Below are 20,313 nucleotides of genomic sequence, written 5' to 3' on the forward strand. Positions count from 1 at the left end.
TTTGCAACAATGTGCAATTTTCGGGAGCGGTCCCCGACAACAAAGTTGCAATGAGAGGTTCGCGTTTGCAACTTTGTGAAACGCGTTCATTTTGAACCGCACGTATTTTCGCTGTACGACATGCAAAACATTGTTGTACGCAGTAGTTTGTACGCAGAACATTGCCACAAGCATTTACTTGAACACTTGTGTTCAAATGAAAAAGTGCTAAGCCACATTTTCAACTTATTCATCTATGGATAATGCAGCTTGTACAAAAGCATCTGTATGGAAAATATATGCATTAACCGTGTTCCTTATTAAAATAAGTTTTGTACTAAGTAGAAATTTCATCCCATTCGGAATGAAATATACTTACAATATAATTGAAACCTTTCAATGTGTGTTCTCTTCTCTCAAATAAAGTTACCAATCGAATTCTTAGAACCCTCCACCGATTAACCAGCAAAAACTACACACAGAAATAATAATATCGAAGTTTTAAAACAGTACCGTTCATAATTCTTACCTACCTCTCGTACAATATCTTAAAGCAATTTACGGAACACATCAGTTTTCACGTCCATTCGATTCACCCCCGTGAGCAGCCGGAAATCGATCACTGGCACCCTAGACTATACAGACAATGAAAGACATTACATAAAGTAGATTCTATTTAGTAGAACAATGCCGGTATAGTGTCAGACCATTGTAATACCTGCCTGGAACCAAATCAGAAAAGGAACCGTTACCCTTAACACTGTTTGACTTTATGTTTCAGAATAAAATTCATGCCTGTACAATTACTGTATTAGGTCGTCCGGAAACATCTGTTAGATTTCGTCGTTTGAACTTAAATAATCACAACTCCGCCGATAGTTAACGTATTTATTGAAAAAGAGAACCATTACAATTGATACACCTTTGCCAACGTTTCGCTAATTTAATCATGCCATCCACTAAACATAGGCAAGGCGAAGAAAATGGATAAATGGGTTCCACGCGAGCTGTCCGATAATTAGCGAATGCTTTCGTGCCTCAATTTTCAGTTTCCATATACTGTGGAACATCAAATACCTTTTTCTTGACAGAATTATTACCTGGGATGAAAATTGAGTACTTTATGATAGTCAGAAAATATCTGGGCAATGATTGGTTCTTAACAAACCACCTAGACACTTTCCAAACCCTAAAGCACATCCGGAAAAGACAATACTACCTGTTTAGTGGTCTATTGGCAGAATTATTCAGCATAATTTATTAAAAAAGGGAGAAATGATTACGACGAAAGAGTATTGTAATAAACTAGGGTCCTGCAATTAACAAAAAGGGTCTGATTCTTTTGAATGATAACGTCCAACTGCACGTATCATTAATTACAGTGCAAAAGTTCAACGACCTGAGATATGAGACTCCACAACATCCACGCTATTCTCCGGACCTTTCCCCAACAAATTACCATCTGTTCAAACATTTTAATCATTTTATCAAGGAGAAAACAGTTCGAAATGAACGCAGTGTGAAACATGCCTTCGTGGACTTCGTTGATTCCAGACCTTGCAGTTTTTTTACAGATGGTATAAATAAATTAGCGAAACTTCGACAAATGTGTATCGATTGTGACGATTCTTATTTTGCATAAATACGTTAACTTTTGTCAGAGTTATCCAATTCAGACGATGAAATCCGTCAGAACTTTCCGAACTTACGCCAATTCTGTAAAACATTGTTACTTTTTAAAACTTCCAGAAAAAAGCTGAAAGTTACGTTTACATCCTCTGAAAAGAAAATTGAAACTTCTCATTTCACAGTTACCTGTGAAACAAATTCCCAGACTTTTACCTACTTTTAAACACCTCAGAGCGGTGTAAACCCTATAAAGTATATTATCACCTACCTAATCGGCAAGAGACTTCTACATTCTTATTTTCAGGATCTCGGCAAAGTATCATTTACGTTGAAAGAGCAGCAAATTGTACCATCGACATTCGCCGTAGAAGTATTTAACGAATTTGATGAAATGGACCATGTTCTCTGTTTACAGGCAATATACGACATGCTCGGAGCATGTTCGAGTAACAGACCGGCAGATAGTGCAGAAGAGAGAGCAAAGAACATTTTTGCAAGAATGGATGAGAATAACGACGGTCAGCTTACCGAAGAGGAATTTTTGAAAGGTTGCCTTCAGGATGAGGAGCTCTCAAAAATGTTGGCCCCTTAATTCACGTTCCCGGTTTTGGGATCAGTCATCGATAATACAACACTATTTTCGAAAGACATTCGTAAAATATCAACCGACCGAGCAATATCGACGAAGACAACATCAAAAATACGTCTATGTCTTTCATACGAACCATTATTGATGCAATGTTACACACGCACACATGTATACATGCCCGCGCACTACTTGTGCACGCACACACACACGTACACGCACACGAACAAGTCAACATGATACAATACAATCATTGCAATGGTTTTATGTGAGAAACCGACTGAACGCCTTCGATTCCCAGATGCAGTCGGCAAGAACGACAACTCTGACAAAAAAAAAAAAAGAAATCATTCTCTTTCTGTTCCTTCAATTCCGAATCGGGGTCACCGAACCGTGTAATTTCCAAATGGATTCGTCGGAGGGATTAGTTTTTAAACAATTGCATTTAAGCTCTGTGAATGCATGAAGAATCTATCCTTTTGACCTAGAATTACGACCTATAAAAAGAACGACGAGACTCTCGTGCGTCGAACGCTTGGAAAATTGTCCAACGTTAAATATCGAAAAAACGAAAAGTACTTAAAAACGAAATTTAAAAAAAAGAAAACAACCGAAATTCTCGACAAAACGGTTTTAGACACTGAAGAGGACGACATCAGGAAGCGACAGTTTTGCGGCTATGATCATTTTAACTTTTGTAGTGCTGGAGCTTCATATTATAGGATATTACCGAATCTCGATGAGATTACATCGAAACATTTAACTGATGCTTCCGCGACAAAGTACCTTAAAATTGACGTTTAAGGTGAACATTTAACTACTGCTACTACTACTACTATTACTAGACGTAATTCGACAGGATTTTCCCAACGTTTCAAAATCAGACGGTCAGACAGTCGCTCTCTCTCTCTCTCTCTCTCTCTCTCTCTCTCTCTCTCTCTCTTCGAATTTTGAACAACGACGACGAAGTGCTAGGACGTTTTGTGAGTGATGGTAACACAACGAATCGCAAGAGGGTACTGTCGAATAGGTAGGACAAATTTTCGATCGAGGAATGCAGTTTTATATTGCACGATATACTTCACACGGTACATGATCCGCAAAAAGGTATGTCATATTATACAAAAATATGAAGTACAAGTAAATAGTTAACCGATCAACTTTTCCATTCAAATACGTCTCTATCTATATTATAGAAGCTTTCATCGTTGTGTCTTATGCCTGTCTACTTACATACTGTTGTACGCTTAGTTCATTCTTTTCCCCATTCATTCCGCCGGAAATGCAAGATTACACCATTTACAAATTCTCACAGACGCTAACCGTATGATTTTCTTCACGTTACACTTACCGTAGCGAGTAAATACAATGTACAGGGTGTTTCGTTTGCCTTGTCTGACCTACGTGTCTCCGTTAATTTCGGCGAGAAACATGCCGGAAATATGTTGTTCCGTTCGATAGAACGAATATAGGTGTGACCGACGATTTGAGTACCCAAGGTGATTCTCTTTTCCAGTTCTCCAAGGTATGTAATTGACATTTTTTTTTGTTTTTGGAGCAATGTTGTATTTTTCTTGTCGTTATTGTTGCAGCTGACGAAGAATCGAATTCAGGTATGTATCATCTGTTGATCTTACTAGAATGACTTTGAATGAGGAAATATTGTGATGGTTAAAAGGAAACAGAGAACTCGATCGGTTTTGACACATTTGAAAGGTGTTCGACGTTGAATATTGTTACGGTTGAAGAAAATGTGAAAACGAGATCTTCAGTTCGATCTATTGAATCGAACAACTTTTCTTCCCGCACTTAGCTTTCCGCCGTTGAAAGTGATAAGAATATGATCGCGGATATGACACACGAGACACCCGGTATGTTACGTGATATACATCACTTACGTACTATATCTGCGGAAAACATTTAATGTTGTTCCGCATTATGCATCAGGCACAACGCTTTTCGAAGGACGGACAAACGTTGTATTTGCCCGGAAATAGGGAAATATATTGGAAGATTAAAGTCGATACGTTAACCAGGACTAAAATGAGAACTTGTCGTTTAGTCGAAAGAAAAAGAGAAACAATGGCGCAACAGTGTTGATCTTTGAAAATTCACTTGGAATAATTTAAGATCGGTGCGTACATGTAACAGTATACAAATTAGGGTGTGAGGAAAAAAACACATTAAAAACCATAGAGTTTATAACTCGTAAACCTCTCTTAGTAGTAGGGAAATATTGGAAGCGAAATAATCTGCTTCGAGATTTCTATCTCAGTTGTTTAACAGCGCGCATGCAACTTTCTGCTATTCTCTGTACTCCTAGAAACCGCACTTGATAATTCCGTTTCTCTATGATATGACCTTTTACGCACCTACATGTTTCTTCGGTTTCATAGTGACCTCTATTTTACGCTTAACGTAGCTTGTTGGAAAATCAAAAATATAAACGTGGGTAGAACAATAATTGTATATAAAAGAACTGCCGTTCGAGAATGGTAGACCATGTAACTTTTTTGTTTTTCCAAAGTTCTCAGTAAACACTTTTTATATTACTTCGTAACCTTTTCAAAACTGTTGAATTAACTTTCCATGTGTACCACTACGAAGACACGAAAGCCAAACGCAATCCAAACAAATTTCTAATCTTTTCTACGGCATTTTATTATCGTCCAATTTCTTTTCTTTTTTTATCGCCTTAATTTCCAATCTAACGTGTGTGCTCTTTTTTATACACAACAACGTTCTGTTTCATCTGTTAACTGTCTGTCCAATCATGACACCTTGCAAAAGATACGATCGATTGCGCATTTATTATTTAGATCGATGTATTAGAGAAACAATGTGTTTTCTTGACGGAGGGTCGTCGATAAAAAAAGTATTCGGAATTCTACGAGTTTACAAATCACAAGGTAGAATGCCATGTTCCATTAAAAATCTTGCTCGGAAGGTTCGTATACAGGAAGTAGGTATCTATGTACTGGCGTGCAATTTATGCAACCGAAGTGAAGAAAAATCGTTCGCGTTTATGCGTAATAGTTGCATACAGTGATGTGTAAAAGTTCCAACATTGCGTTCATCTCGTAAAGAAACAATAATATTACAAATTTTTCGACTGGTTTGTAGGGATTAAGTAATTCGAATGACAAAACGAATATGGAATACAAAATGTAACAGTTTAACTTCACTTTACACTCTACACTGTTCAGGCAGCCGTTTAGGGGGCAACAGAGCGCTCTTTTTTGCCCCGAGCAGAGCCGGGAGCAGCGGCCGGGGCAAATGACGCCACAATCGTAAATAGAGTGGGGGAACAACGACAGGGTCGGAGTGTAGGTATGTGTTGGTACGTTCGTGAGGCGTTTCGTATCATCGGTGACCTTTTTCAGCGTGTACGATCACCATGCTTTTTCAGGCCAGTCGTTCACTACTACATTCATGCAGTGCCCCCACCACAGAATCGTTGCCCGAGTGGGCGCGGCCTAGTGCTCGAGTGGGCGTGGCTTACGGCCCGAGTGGGCGCGGCCTAGTGCTCGAGCGGGCGTGGCTTACTGCTCGAATATCGCACCGTGCTCGCGTTTGTCTGACCACTCCGCGTAGAGCAACTTGGAGATCGGTCCTGCTCTATGGAGTATTTAATTCAGAAAAATAAACACACGATACAATATTTGCAACTTTGCATTTGAATAATATTTATCAAAATTAATATCTGAAATGAATACTTTGTCTTGAAAGTAGTCCAATTTATTATCTGGATGTTAATTTTCCATTTTCACTCGACAATTTATAGATACCCGACGACGAGTTTTCGTATCTCGCTCGACTTCTTTTGGAACAAGTGGAACTAGTGATTCAGTGGAAACACTGATTTTCAGTTAGATTGATATCTGAATGTTTTAACGGTTCGTTAAATGAAAATTTCTAACTGGTAAACCCAGTTTCGTTTTTGTGCCATTACCGAAATACATTGCTCATTCAATACCTAATAAAGGATTCTTTTATTAGGTGACTTTCTGTACCAAACCATCCGTCTGTTTTATATCGATGTATCTCTGTCTCATCGCACAATATAAACCTGTTCCAACTGCTGTAGTCCATTTTTTAGTATGTAGTGATATCTTTATTAAAAGAAAAGCTGATTTCTGTTTCTTTCCATTCGTTTTTAAATCAGTTTTCTTTAAACATCGATGGGTAATCCACTTATTGACTTTCATCCCGAGTTTTCAACGATTCCGGATATTCTGATTGATTCGCGTAATTCTCTGCGCTTCTAGATCAGAAATAAGTTGCTACCTGTTATTTTTTTAAGATATTCATAACCATCACCCGTCATTTTTTCTCACTTCGACGATTACTGTGCAAACTGACTTCATAGTTGTCTGCAGTGTTCAATAGCAATAACTCGCATAGAAAAATAGCAACTTTTTTTTCTATCTTCTTGTGAGATGTTCATATTTTAACTTCTGTTTTAAAACTTTTTACAGATTTCGTTCATTCTAAAACTCAGTTCACTTGGTGAACATTCTTACTGCTTATTCGCTGTTTCATCTGGCTCAACAAATCTTACGTCGCTTATCTATTCTCCCAAAGTACTCCGTACGTTATTAACACACGAGTGAAAATAAATTGTTACACGTTGTATTCTATATTCACCTTATCCTTTTCAATTACTCAACCCCCTATTAAGCATTCGACGAATTCGTAGCATCGTTGCTTCTTTATGAGACTGGAGTCCCGTGCTCACACGTTTGTTCGTCACTGTGTATTAGGCTAATTGTAAGTACATATCATTGCCTCTTCCTAAAAAAAAAAGAAAAAAACAATGTGACGAATATCGCTTCGCGTTTTCACATTTCGTACGTATTTCGATCATACATACATACATTTTCAGTCAATTTTAAAAGAGAAAAGGTACGATGGTACGATACTCGAATATATGCGTACGTACACATACATACATACATGCGTACACGCACGCACCGCAATGGCAACGCGGAAGCGCGTGCGCGCACACACTCACACACGATCTATTTAAATATAATTATACGAAAAAATGTATATACTAACTGAATATGATAAAAGAACAATGATCTATATCCATTTGTTACAGTTTAGTGAAACCGCTGATATTTACACATTTAAGAATAGACACGATATTGATTTTTCGTTTTTTTTTTTTTTTAAAGCATTTCCTTAGTAAGATATTGAAACGATAAAGAGAAATCGAAAAACGTGATGTCCTAGGTGCTCTGTTTCGTTTTCGTTTGTACAGGTCGGTAGGCCACGCGTAGCTAATTTTGTAAAATGTCAAAAAGAGAAGATCGCACAAAGAAATAAAAAAAAAAGTATCTTTTCGTGCTACCGTTTGATTCGCAGGTGTATATTGCCCCGAGTGCATGCATAAAGCATACATCGCGCCGGCACTTTCCACGTTCTATGCCTACATTCCGAATATCTTTCTTTTCTTTTTCTCGCTTTTATTGCCGAACAAGAACCGATGGTGGATCATACGAAACAAAACATCACAATTCTTCTCAAATCGAAAGTGCAGCATTGACAATCGAAATAACAAGTTTCTTTATTGAAAGAGTCAATGAACATAGACGAGGAAATTTTATAAAGCTTAAGAACAAACCCGAAGTGCATTATATATTACAAAAAGAAAACGTCTTTACCTCTCTCGGTTTCCACGTTTGAATCTTACAATGTCGAGAAATTCAAGATCAATTATATTCCTGAGGCGGCAAGAACGTTAACGAATACCATTCAATTCCGCAAGTAATCCGTTCTCTTCGTAGAATTATCTGGTTATGGTTTTCCCTGATAACGAAACGGATGTAAAATGGAATACGAATACCCTATCTGATATATGCACACATACAGACGCCACACACACAAAAATGCACAGATGCATATGTATATACAGGGTGTCCCAGTTTTTTTCGGATCAAACTTTGTCGGTGCGTTCTGTGAGCATAAAAGAGAATAAAGTGTTGTATAAACATTGGCTGTTCGACGCTTTGTTAAAAAGTTATAACCGTAGCACGTAATACGAAAGAAATGGTAATGAATGTGAGGTTATGTTACAAAATGGGAATAGAGATCGGCGATGTGCGAACTGTGTTCACGATCTGAGATCGTTGAACGTGTTGAATGTAACTTTTGTCAATGCCATTCTTACCTTGAATCATAGTAACCGCAAGTTCGTTACCATTCCCCTCGTGTTTCGTATTATCGCTCTAACTTTTTAACGAAGACTCAAACGACCTGTGTTTATGTAACATTATTTTCTTGCTTACACACATAGAACATACTGACGAAGTTTGATCGGGAAAAAAATAGGACACCCTGTGTATATATATGCGTGTGTATGCACAGGGTGGTCCAGTGTAAAACAGGCCACCTGATTGTCTTCTCTAGCTGTGGTGGTACGAGAAAATTTTTACACTTAATTTAAATGGTTTCCTTTTTTAAATGGCTGCTTTTCTTTTTACATGAATGCGTATATTTTTTTCAACTGTGTGTTGTACATTTACATACGTGTAATAATATGATCTTTAAATGACCGTGGACTGTAAAAATTTCAAATGCAACGTGAAAGTTTCTTTCGTTGTTTTGTCATTCCTTCCGTCAAAAAGATCGCTCTCTTCCATCTTGTTCACCCTTTGAAACCATCTCAGTCACGTATAAAAATGTTCTCGTACCGCCAGAGAAGATAATTCGTTGACCTGTTTTACACGGCCCACCCTGTACATTGAAACAGAGTGTCATATAAGGGACTTTATGTACAAGTACAACATCTTATAAATTGATATACAAAAGTTTTCATTGGAATTATTTGAATTTTGTCATCCAATGCAATGGGTAGAACTGCATTACAATTTTGATGTATTCAGTTCTGAAAACGATAGCTTTACTAAGTAATAAAAAACAATGTTACATTTGATACTTATATTTTATTTCCAATATGTACCGCATCGAGTGAAGTTTACATTGCAGAAATTCAATATTAGTATTCGCATGTCACAACGATCGCATTAATTTCATAATATGTGTCGAAATAGTTGAAAAAGAAAGAAAAAAAACGATAATTCCAATTGAACTCGCGTAATATGCAGAATTAATGCAAAAATATCAGTACAGTGGATAAAAACGTCTGGTCACTTGAATGGGTTCACCCCCGCTATTTATACACACCCCGACGTAGAGGAGTATTTTACGAAATCAACTGTGAATTCGAAGGTATAGTCAATTTAAACTAAATATCTTATAAAAAAAAAACGAAAAAAAAAAAAGAGAGAAAGCTACGTCAAACAAGAAAGAAATTAAAATGCAAATGAGAAAATTGAATACCTACGCTATTCCAGAAATCTATGCTATTTTATATTTTTCTACGCCTTCCATTCTATCCTCCCGACACACACATCCACCAACTTGTTAAAATGCACACTTCTCTTCCCCCATTTTTCTCACCGTCACTTTCATTCTTTCTACAATATTTTCGATAAATTATCCATCGAAGTTGTAAACTCTCGTAAATATAATACGTGAAGCAGATGAAAGTCGAACTCGTTTGTTCGTTGTGCCACTTTGTGCTCTACTCCTTGAGCTCTGTTAGAAGGGCTTCAAACGAGAATTTCAAGTCGAATCACGGAACATCATGATTTGACGATTCAAACTGTTCTTCTGGAGTTTCTCCCCCTTCGGTGTAACTTGGGTATTGTTTATTTTAAATTCTCGAAATTCCTCTTAATATTCGAAACGTGTTAAAAATCGAAAGGTTTGCTTTTTCTGGACACTTTTATCGCGTATTAGAGAATTCGTAATATGCTCTTAAACTCGATCACGAATAACTCGAGTCTGTCGCGTTACTTTCAGCAAAGCTTATCTGATTATTTGAAAAAATTTTCTTGGTAAATGCTTTATCAGACGCAAATAAAACCTGTCTCGTAGTTTTTAATCGTGAAACACAGTATTTCGAAGAATTTAGTCACAAATTTAATTACGATCCTCGTCGAATTGCAATCTGAGGAATGATATCTAAAATTGTTTTATTTAAATAATCATGTTTCGTTTTAGTGTTACGTCAAATATTTCACGGTACCTACTAAAATTTGTCAAACAGGAAAAATGAAATTCCCAAAAGAAAAATTGCTTCCAAGTAGTTATCATATTTCCTATTTAAATGACCAACAAACACAATCCTGTATTTCATTTTTTTCCTTAGCAACAATTTCGCTAAAGAATACACCAATCAGTGTAACGATAATTTAGCAAAATATCGCTGGCCAACAGTATTTGATATGTACACACACAGAAGTATCGATACATAAATCAAGCTTCGGCATTGTCATTTAACACATTTCAAACGACATCGTATACATAATTATTAGACTGTGATTCGTCGCTCTTATACTCACAATGCTTTGAAGAAAGAAAAAAAATGTATTAATTTGATTGCTTAGGTTAAGAGTTTACAGAGTTTTTTATTTTTATTTTTAAGTAAAGATATTCGACGTTAAATTGTAATGTAAGAATTTCAGGTTGCACATGATAATCGTGAAAAAAATATTTCTAGACACCAGTGAAGATTCGATATATCTCTATTGTAAGTTGTATTACTATATTTCACTTACTTTGCTTGTACGTTTCATTTGAAAACGTACTGATAAACGTGAATCGTTCAATTTAACCCCTGCAATCAGGGCCGCGTTTATACTTTCCGAGGCCCTAGGCCAGAGGCGCTTAACTTCTTGCTCACGAGCAAATTTCCCCTCCCGAGGTTCCCCCACCATGCGACTGGGATAGTCTCGCTCGAGTTGGGGCGTGGCGGGAGGAGGACGCGAGGAGTCCTCCCACCACAACTCCAGCGACTGCCATTGGTTTATGTTACACATTCTGCGTGTTCGTACCGCATAGTGGGGGAACCTTGGGCGGGGAAATTTGCTCGTGAGCAAGAAGTGAAGCGCCTCTGCCCTAGGCGCAACGTCATTACTTTGGGCCTCAAAAAAGAACGAATCTATCTCAGTTGTTCAAATTCCCTTCCCCCTTGTCTTTTTAAGTTCATTCGAAAATAAAAGTCGACATTTCCATGATAATAATTTTAACCAAGTAAAATTGTATTTTAGTAAAAATAAATCAGTTCAGAATTTACTCGATGAGTAACAGGCCCTCGTGAATTTCGCGTTTCCGCTTTCACCGGCCTCTTGTTTTCATATTACGAATTTAATATTTACAAATAAGTATTTCATTCTGCAACTGTAACTAGGCTATTTTTTGATATTATTATTTGCGAGGAGCAGTTTTCAAATGTGACCCCACAGAGAGCGAGGCCCCAGCTTGCGCCTGATGCGCCTTATGGGTAAATACGGCCCTGTTTACAATCGTAGAAACGTGCAATTTCGAATAGAGATACCAGGTTAAGATAATAAATTGAATTCACGGTTCGTCATGATAATCGTCGACAGTATGATATGCAACGAACGATACACATTTGCATCAAATAATTTACTCACAGAATGGATGACAGAGTGTACTGCCGATCATTACCTTTGGTTCTTTAAATACATACTTCGACGTCGTTTCGACACTTTGAACTATTTAAAAATTTTAAAAATAGAATATCTAGGACCACTAGTCGTCATCGTATTTAAACAAGTGTTGTAGCCTTATAATACTTAACAGAAATCTAAGATTAACGAGTCATAGTAATGTATATAATTTAAAAAAAAAAGAAAAAAAATGTTTCACATTTAAAATTCTCTCCCTCTCCACTTCTCTCTTTCTTCCTGTTCCTTCTACTATGGTGCTGATACCGGTGATATGTGTCGGTGATTACGAAAGTGGCCTAAATCGTGTATTTTTCGTTTCCAGATACATATTTGGAAGTTTCCCATTGGGTGTATTGAAAAATATTTTTTCATTATTTAATCAAACATTTCACAAAACACTTGCTCTTACGGTATAAATCTTTTCTGTGAAAAGATCGACGTAACGCGAAATAAGCGACGAATTCGATCGTTCCTGATTTTCGACCATACTTATAATCACCGGCGCGTATAGTGTACTGCTTCTGTTGCTTCCGTTTTCATACTGATCAATGAATACAGAACCTTGCATTAAAAGGAAAGCATGTAAAAGCTTATGTTTATAATATTGTACAAATAAATTCCCGTATGTTTCCACGAAAATTATAGAACGAAGAATTGTTGCGTAAATTAAATTCGGTCAATTGAATATGTTCTCTCTGATTATCCTTGAACGTTGAACTTGTTCGAACGTTGGCGACACATTTCACGATTATGAATCGCAATGAAGATGTTTTCGACGGTACTTCGTCATTTTCGTAATATTATCTTCACTGTTATCAATGCAATTAATACGCAAAACAGGGGTACTGAAGTTGTCACGTTAATTTGACAATATTTTTTGTGAAAAAAAAAAAAAATTATCTTCACCGCTCGTATTTTATGAAATAATTCAGTATGTTGTACTGAAGCTGTTGTCGCGTGATAATTTCGTGAAATGTGAGCCTACAGGTATGAACCTTCGATCATTCTCTTTTCTTCGTTACTTCAAGTACAAGAGTACAAATATCGTTTCCGAGAAGAAATTTATGAAATGTATATAACAGAAAGGAATAGTTGAACGAGAAGTGAAACCAAGTACTGCTCGTAACCGTGTAATATAAATATTATTAAGTAAGGAAATTCATTTGAAATATTATAATTATACGTTTTAAGGCCACCATTTTATTTTATAGCTCGAACGATTTCAAATGGAACAGTGAAATTTCTCAGGTGTTTCTTTGCGAATGCACATTTGCACCACGAATTACTATAAATCTTTTTATACTTTACAAACCTATACAAACTCTATCTCTCTCTCTCTATCTCACACTCTCTCTCTCTCTGTCTCTCTGTCTCTCTATCTGTGTCTCTTAAGAAACGTGTAATTAAAAAACATTGTATATGCATTTATTAGCTGATTAAATAGCATACAACGTGTGAGAGGAGGTGACAGGTAGATATTTACTAAGGTGTTCACAGCTTTAGTCGATTAATATTCAAATACATGTGTAATTCTAATAACGTACACCGCGATATTGCACAAATGTTGTATTCTATGATGGATGAAGACAAACGAATCTGCGTCATTTCGGTGGAAATTTGTTGCATAGATTACAAACGTGTTCGATTTTCAAAGAGTACTTTATACACATTTCCAAGAATTCGTTAAATTCACTTGGTTCTATCGGTGATCGAAATATCTTCAAGCTTTCGAAGAGAGGACAGCGAAGTAAACTTAAAAATGAAGAAAAGACGTTACGAGTATCTTTCTTTTACACTTTCTGCGTAACAACCGACCGTTTAAATAGAACGAATTTTTTCTATCATACATTCTATTGCAGTTATTAAATTTACATAATTCGGTATACGTTTTGTGATTCGCAGAGAAAGTAATACGAAATACACAGATTATTTCTAGACGTACGTAAAAATGACGGTATAATTGAACGCAGTCAATCTCGCGATTTTAAAGGAAGTTCAAATACACCGGAAATTGTACAAAATAAAATTTGTAATATTTTTGTAATGTCTTGTCAAATGGTTCGAGTACTGATTTCATTTCGTCGCGTTTGTGTTTGTTTAAACGAACTTTCACGGTCATGATTGAACATTTAACGTAGCCAAATTTGTAAAAGAGATGATTTGTAACAAGCGCCTGAATTTGCGCGTACCGATTCAATTTCTATATTATTTAGAAACAGTTAGTCGATCGGTTATACAAATCTAAAGAAGAGACAAAACTTAAATCGTCTAACATCTTGTTGCAAATTGAAAACTCTGCTCTATAAATCATGTTCGTTGTCACCTCTTGCACACCTTTACAACCTGTCACCATCTTTGCTTAATCCTTGGATCGTAAGAGCCTTAAACTTTCCGAAGAGTTCAAATTCCACGTTACATTCGTAGAATTGAATGATGATATTACAACCGAAAAAGAACTAACTCCTGTTCGTGATTGAAAATTAAACGAGCCTGCGCGTTAAAGGATCGGTAAATGTTCGATTTCAAAGGACGAAAGTGTGTATTCATGATCCAACGATTAATCGTGTCTATTGTTAAATCGATAGCTCACTTGTAAAACGTGCGTGTTTGAAATTTCACCGAGTCATTTGCGCAACGAGATGTAAAGCAAGCATTGTAACGTTACGTTTATCCGTGATATTCTTACAATTATGAATAATTTCCGACTCGAGTGAGCATATCGATTAATTAAATTTATGTTAATATACATGCGTACTTCATGACACGTACACTTACATGTATATGTACCGCGTTCATTCCTTTACTGTGTTACAAGGTGCAGCACCAAACAGCGAGCCAGACGTAAAAGTAAACGCAGATAACATGCATACGGAAAACGCGTCTTGAGAGTGTCACCCAATGCCATTGATACGTTAGTTCACAATTATTGCGGTCTGTCGGCGGTACGAGCTTTATAGCGCATTATCAGGCGCGCAACGTTCCAAAGCTGCGTCTATACTATGTAACATAACGCGTTGAATAACGAAGTTATAGAACTTGTTGGGAAAAGGGAGAGAAAAATGTTACGTAACATTGTGTTAACACTTTCACCGCTGTTAACCGCCTGTAGGCACTTGGAAAATGTGCGCGTCACCGTGCCCTTGGCGCCTATAGGCGTTCTAAATATTTACTCACACCGTGACCTTGGCGCCTATAGGCGTTCTAAATATTTACTCACACCGTGACCTTGCCGCCTATAGGCATTTTGAATATTTGCTCGCGTTGAAACCATTAGCGCGAATTTAATCCTGAAATGTTGTCCTTCGCCTGTCTCTGTCTTAATTCTTGAAACGGTAAATTGAAAAATTTTTATTTTTAAATTTTTGAAAAACTTCAAAACGCTGAAACGGACGATTTTGCCACCGCGATTGAACATCTGTACTGCCACGCGTGTCTCACTACCGTTGACGCTTACAGGCACTTTGAAAATGTGCTCGCACTGTGACCTTGGCGCCTATAGGCGTTTTGAATGTCTCCTCGCCTGTGACCTTGGCGCCTATAGGAGTTCTGAATATTTACTGACACTGTACCATTAGCGCGAATTTAATCCTCAATTTTTCTCCTATGCGTGCTTCCACCTTAATTTTCAAAATGATTTTTATTTTTTAATTTTTAAGAAATTTAAATTATTTAAAAATTAAAAAAACGCCGAATTGAACGTCTATCGTCTGCCACGCGCGTCAAAGTACTTAAATTACTTGTTATACAGCCAGTTATGTGTTACCCATCGAATGTCAGTAAAGATCAAAGATAGTTATGAAACATTGTTATGTGACATGTTACCAGTTGATATCGTTTCTTATAATTATAAAATGGAAGTGACGAAAGAAAGAAGAAAGTTAATGAACTTCAAAGACAGAATTAAGAAGCATGATGCGTGGGGCTAAAATAGATCTCGATACGGAGGTGGATTTAAGTGACATAGAAAAACAAATTCGAATGTCGATCGAACAGTTTTAGCGATAGCTGAGAAAACGAAGATATACAAATTTGTTACAGACTTCTTCTTACTGCAATACCAAAAGATACAATCTTGTAACAAGTTACAAAAACATGTTGTGCAACAGGGTTACAAAGAAATTTGTTTTACAACACTGTATATGTAGTTTAGACGCAGCTTAACGTTCCGAAGCTCTCGATACCGTACGTCACTATTCGCGTGCAATTAATAATTGCTAATTGTCGGCCATTTCCACGCTTTACAAAAGGCGAAGTTAAGTTTTAGACCTTACGAAGGAAATAGAATTTATTAAAGAAAGAAGAAAAAAAAATTAATATTAATTTACATTTAACGGACTACAGCATTCCTGATATGAACACGTTGCAAACTCTTATCAGGTGATTTCTGCAATACAAGACATTTTAACTAGTAACGTAGCAACTCTTGTAATTTTAGGACTGCAAAAGTATCTATGATTAATTTATTATTATTCCATTAAAAACGAAGTTTTCTTTAAACATAAACCGAATAAAATCCATTTTTTTTTTTTTTTTTTTTTTAGACTCCTTCATATATTACTACGTATTTAAAGTTACGATATAAAATATTCTTACGCATAGAAAACGATAACAAAACAAATCGAAAAGACTCGGACATAATTCTATGAAATTCTTTTCACAAAAAAAAAAAAAAAAAAGAAAAAAAAATGATCTACGCTCCGAATTCTATCTTGTAGTACTTACGTGTGCATGGTTTAATAAGAATTAATGTGTACTTACGTATTACGTTAGCACGGTACTTATTAATTCCGTTTAAGCAGTTAAACTTAGATTTTGTTCGTAAAAGTATGCACGGCAGAACAAAGAAAAAACAAATAAGAAGGAACTTTCGCATTAATGATCGTTACAAATAATATTATTATAATAATAAACCACAGTATGCTCTAAATGTATTATCACTATTGTTGTAATCATTATTATCATTGTTACAGTCTCATCAACATTTCTCTTCTCTCTTTATACTACTACGTTTATCCTTTTCTTTTTCTCTACTTTTTTTTGCCATTACCTAAACCATGTTAACCTTTTGTTCGTTTCTGTTACAGTTTTGTGAGTGTGTATGATTGTATACGTATAAATGTTGTATTTACGGTAAGAAAATATTCGGTGTTTACGTTCTGCGATTGCCTCTATAAAGAACATATACCGTAGACATAACGATTTTGCTTTGATAAAGGAAATCAGTAAGATTATTTCAATGCATTAAAGTGAAGAACAGCTATGATCAAGTATAACGATTTGCAATCATAAAATATATTAGTATTCACTTTTAAAGTGGTTTAAAGTGCACCGTTTTACTACTTTACTACATCTATTAAGTATTTACACGATAAATTTCTCTCTATCTCTCTCGTCTCTCTTCTCTCGCCTCTCTTCTCTTCTCTCGCCTCTCTTCTCTTCTCTTCTCTCTTTTCTTCTCTTCTCTTCTCTCTTTTCTTTTCTTCTCTTCTCTCTTTTCTTCTCTTCTCTCCTCTCTTTTCTTCTTTTCTCTTCTCTCTTTTCTTCTCTTCTCTCCTCTCTTTTCTTCTTATCTCTTCTCTTTTTTCTTCTTTTCTCATCTCTTCTCCCTTTTTTCTTCTTTTCTCTTCTCACCTCTTCTCTCTTCTCTTCCCTTCTCTTCTCTATTCTCTTCTCTTCCCTTCTCTCTTCTCTTCTCTATTTTCTTCTTTTCTCTTCCCTTCTCTCTTCTCTGCTCTTCTCTTGTCTTCCCTTCTCTTGTCTGCTCTTCTCTTGTCTTCCCTTCTCTTGTCTGCTCTTCTCTTCTCTTCTTTCGTCTCTTCTCTTCTCTTCTCTCTTCTTCATGTGCACGCGCACATTTATTTGTCTCTGTTTTCTCCTTTTCAAAGAAGAAAACCGCGAAAATCCCGGTTTCCACTGAAATTGTTTTATTCGAAGAATCTTTAAGGAAATAAATTTTCAAACATTTATTCACTTTTTTTCCTTTGCAGGCGTGTCTGGTGGAAAACTACCAGCCACGAAGTGCTATTCTAAACGGCACCAGTAGAATAGTAGGCTAGTTAGAGCTTGATAATCTACTAATTGAATTCTGAGACTCGTCGCTGAAATTCTAAAAAGGAACATCAAATAGCCATGGGCAAACAAAACAGCAAGCTGAAACCGGAAGTACTAGAGGATCTCAAACAAAACACAGAATTCTCAGGTACACTTGCAGTCGTTGGATGAACTTTAATTTAATGAATTTCTTACGTAGCTTGTGAACACAAGTATAAGATAAAATTAAGAAAATTTCGAAATAATATGTTAAATGTTTTTTTCTTTCTTCTTTTCAAATACATACAGTAGTCTCAGTGAATACGACATATTATTTCGTATATAAGCATGTAATCATTTAAGAGAATTAAATTGATGCAAACAATGTTTATCTATAGAAAACACTTCATTAAGGTCCCCTTCAAACTAACTTAATATGAACATTTACATGAGCTTAATTCTACATGAAATAATAATACATCTACTGGTGATTATGAAAATGGTCTAAGTCAAAAATCTAAAACAATTGATCGATCTTTTCACAGAAAAGATTTATATTATAAGAGCAAGTATTTTGTGAAAGATTTGATTACATAATAAAAAAATATCTTTTAATACACCCAATGGGAAATTTCTAAATATCTCGAAACGAAAAATATATGACTTAAGCCACTTTCATAATCACCGGCACATAGGGTAACTGTACCTAATATGGAACACCGCAATATCTCGGCAAATAAGTAACAAAATCAGTCGTCAATAGTGAAAAATATTTCATTAAAAAGAAAAGACAATCGTATTTACATTTTCTATTTAGTTACAAGTCTGTCGTTGAATGTTAAATTGATTGTTGTTTGAAAGCGTATAAAAGTTTTTGAGAGACGAGCTAAATAGTGAAATTTTTTAGAGATGATAAGGTAAAAAAGTATTACCTTTACATGATTTATCATTAAACTGTTTGTTTTTGAGTCTTCAAAAAAAATTTACCGTTTAATTTTTCTTCTTCTTGGTATAATTATTATTTTTCTGTCTAAATACGTATACACGTAATGTGGAACACGTCGAGTTTCCATATTGGCTGCATGTTCCTTATTAATATTACACAATATTATATTATATTTTTACCATTGTAAGTACATTATATTATTGTGCTACAATATCTTACATACTTTTATGCTATCGTTATTATTATTGTTTATATAATAGATGGAAGTTGTAGCACCAAAAATTAAAAGAAAATCTTGGGACAAAATACCAAAAGAATGGAAAATATTTATTTGTTTTTATTTGTATAAATATTCATTTTTCATAGTAAAATAACGTTTTTCCAGATTTCTTTACAAATTTCCTAGATGTTCCATATTAAGTACCATTTTTTCAACTCGACGCGTTTGACTTCTTTTACATTTCTTAGCATGACTTCAAGACACTTAAACTTTTGCATAGTTAACTATTAACATACGAATGTCTATTAATTTTGTCGTGTTTTAACGTTAGCTTCGCTAAGAAAAAGCATGTCTCTATGTTTGGCAAGCTTTTAAAATCAGATGTTCCATGTTAGGTACAGTTACCCTACATACACTACCTGCCGAAAATTTGGAACCGCCTGCCAATTTGTATTAATATTGAATCTGCTACTAATTCTTTATTGATTTGAAATTGATGTTGTGGAGATCAGTAGTACTTCACCTCATTTCGATTGATTTGAGTGATAAGAAATTCGTTGAAAAATTGTTATAAATACTAACTTTTTGGTGAATTTTTGCGCAGCTTGCAATGCACAGTGATTCCAAACATTTGGCCGGTAGTGTATTATGATTATTTCGATTGATTTGAGTGATAAAAAATTCGTTGAAAAATTGTTATAAATACTAACTTTTTGGGGAATTTTTGCGCAGCTTGCAATGCACAGTGATTCCAAACATTTGGCCGGTAGTGTATTATGATTACATGAAAATTAAATCTACATGAACATGCGTCTATAATTCTATTTACTCTTTAATTCATATTAATAAATATGAAATGTGTATTAATATTAATTTATAAATCGAAACATCCATCAATTTAGAAACTGAATAATCCTCGTTTTCAATCCCACAAAAGTTCTAATATACTGTTTAGCACAATATCGCGTATCAATGAGAAAATATGTTTCACTTTAAAGATGCTGAAATTCAAGAATGGTACAAAGGCTTCTTGAAGGACTGTCCGAGTGGACATCTCAGCGTAGAAGAGTTCAAGAAGATATACGGAAATTTCTTCCCTTACGGTGACGCTTCCAAGGTACATTAAATTAATCGTTTATAAAAATTACTGCAAAAATATTATATTTCTTTATCATCACAAGAAAAAAAAGGGTGATTATTTGGAAGGGTGGGCCTCAACTCTAATTTTGTTGAATTTTTGATATGTTGTAGAGCAGAGGCGCTTAACTTCTTGCTCACGAGCAAATTTCCCCTCCCAAGGTTCCCCCACCATGCGGTACGAACACGCAGAATGTGTAACATAAACCAACGGCAGTCGCTGGAGTTGTAGTGGGAGGAC

General features: G+C 35.6%; 2 protein-coding genes across 3 annotated transcripts in view; both read left to right on the forward strand.

Annotated features, from left to right (window-relative positions):
• LOC108579108 (neuronal calcium sensor 2) overlaps nt 1-2,509 on the forward strand; it is a 208,082-nt gene extending 205,573 nt beyond the window's left edge. For both annotated transcript variants that reach the window (XM_017942552.1, XM_017942553.1), the window contains one exon: nt 2,024-2,509. In XM_017942552.1, coding sequence (XP_017798041.1) covers nt 2,024-2,200 — 177 coding nt within the window. In that variant the 3' untranslated portion in view covers nt 2,201-2,509. The remainder of the gene's footprint in view (nt 1-2,023) is intronic.
• Nucleotides 1-20,313, forward strand: part of LOC108579107 (neurocalcin homolog) — a 231,638-nt gene that overhangs the window by 206,154 nt on the left and 5,171 nt on the right. Inside the window, exons 2-3 of the mRNA XM_017942551.1 lie at nt 17,727-17,938; nt 19,934-20,052. Coding sequence (XP_017798040.1) covers nt 17,869-17,938; nt 19,934-20,052 — 189 coding nt within the window. The 5' untranslated portion in view covers nt 17,727-17,868. The remainder of the gene's footprint in view (nt 1-17,726; nt 17,939-19,933; nt 20,053-20,313) is intronic.

This window comes from Habropoda laboriosa, unplaced genomic scaffold (genome assembly GCF_001263275.1).
Source record: "Habropoda laboriosa isolate 0110345459 unplaced genomic scaffold, ASM126327v1 scaffold42, whole genome shotgun sequence".
NCBI lineage: Eukaryota > Metazoa > Arthropoda > Insecta > Hymenoptera > Apidae > Habropoda > Habropoda laboriosa.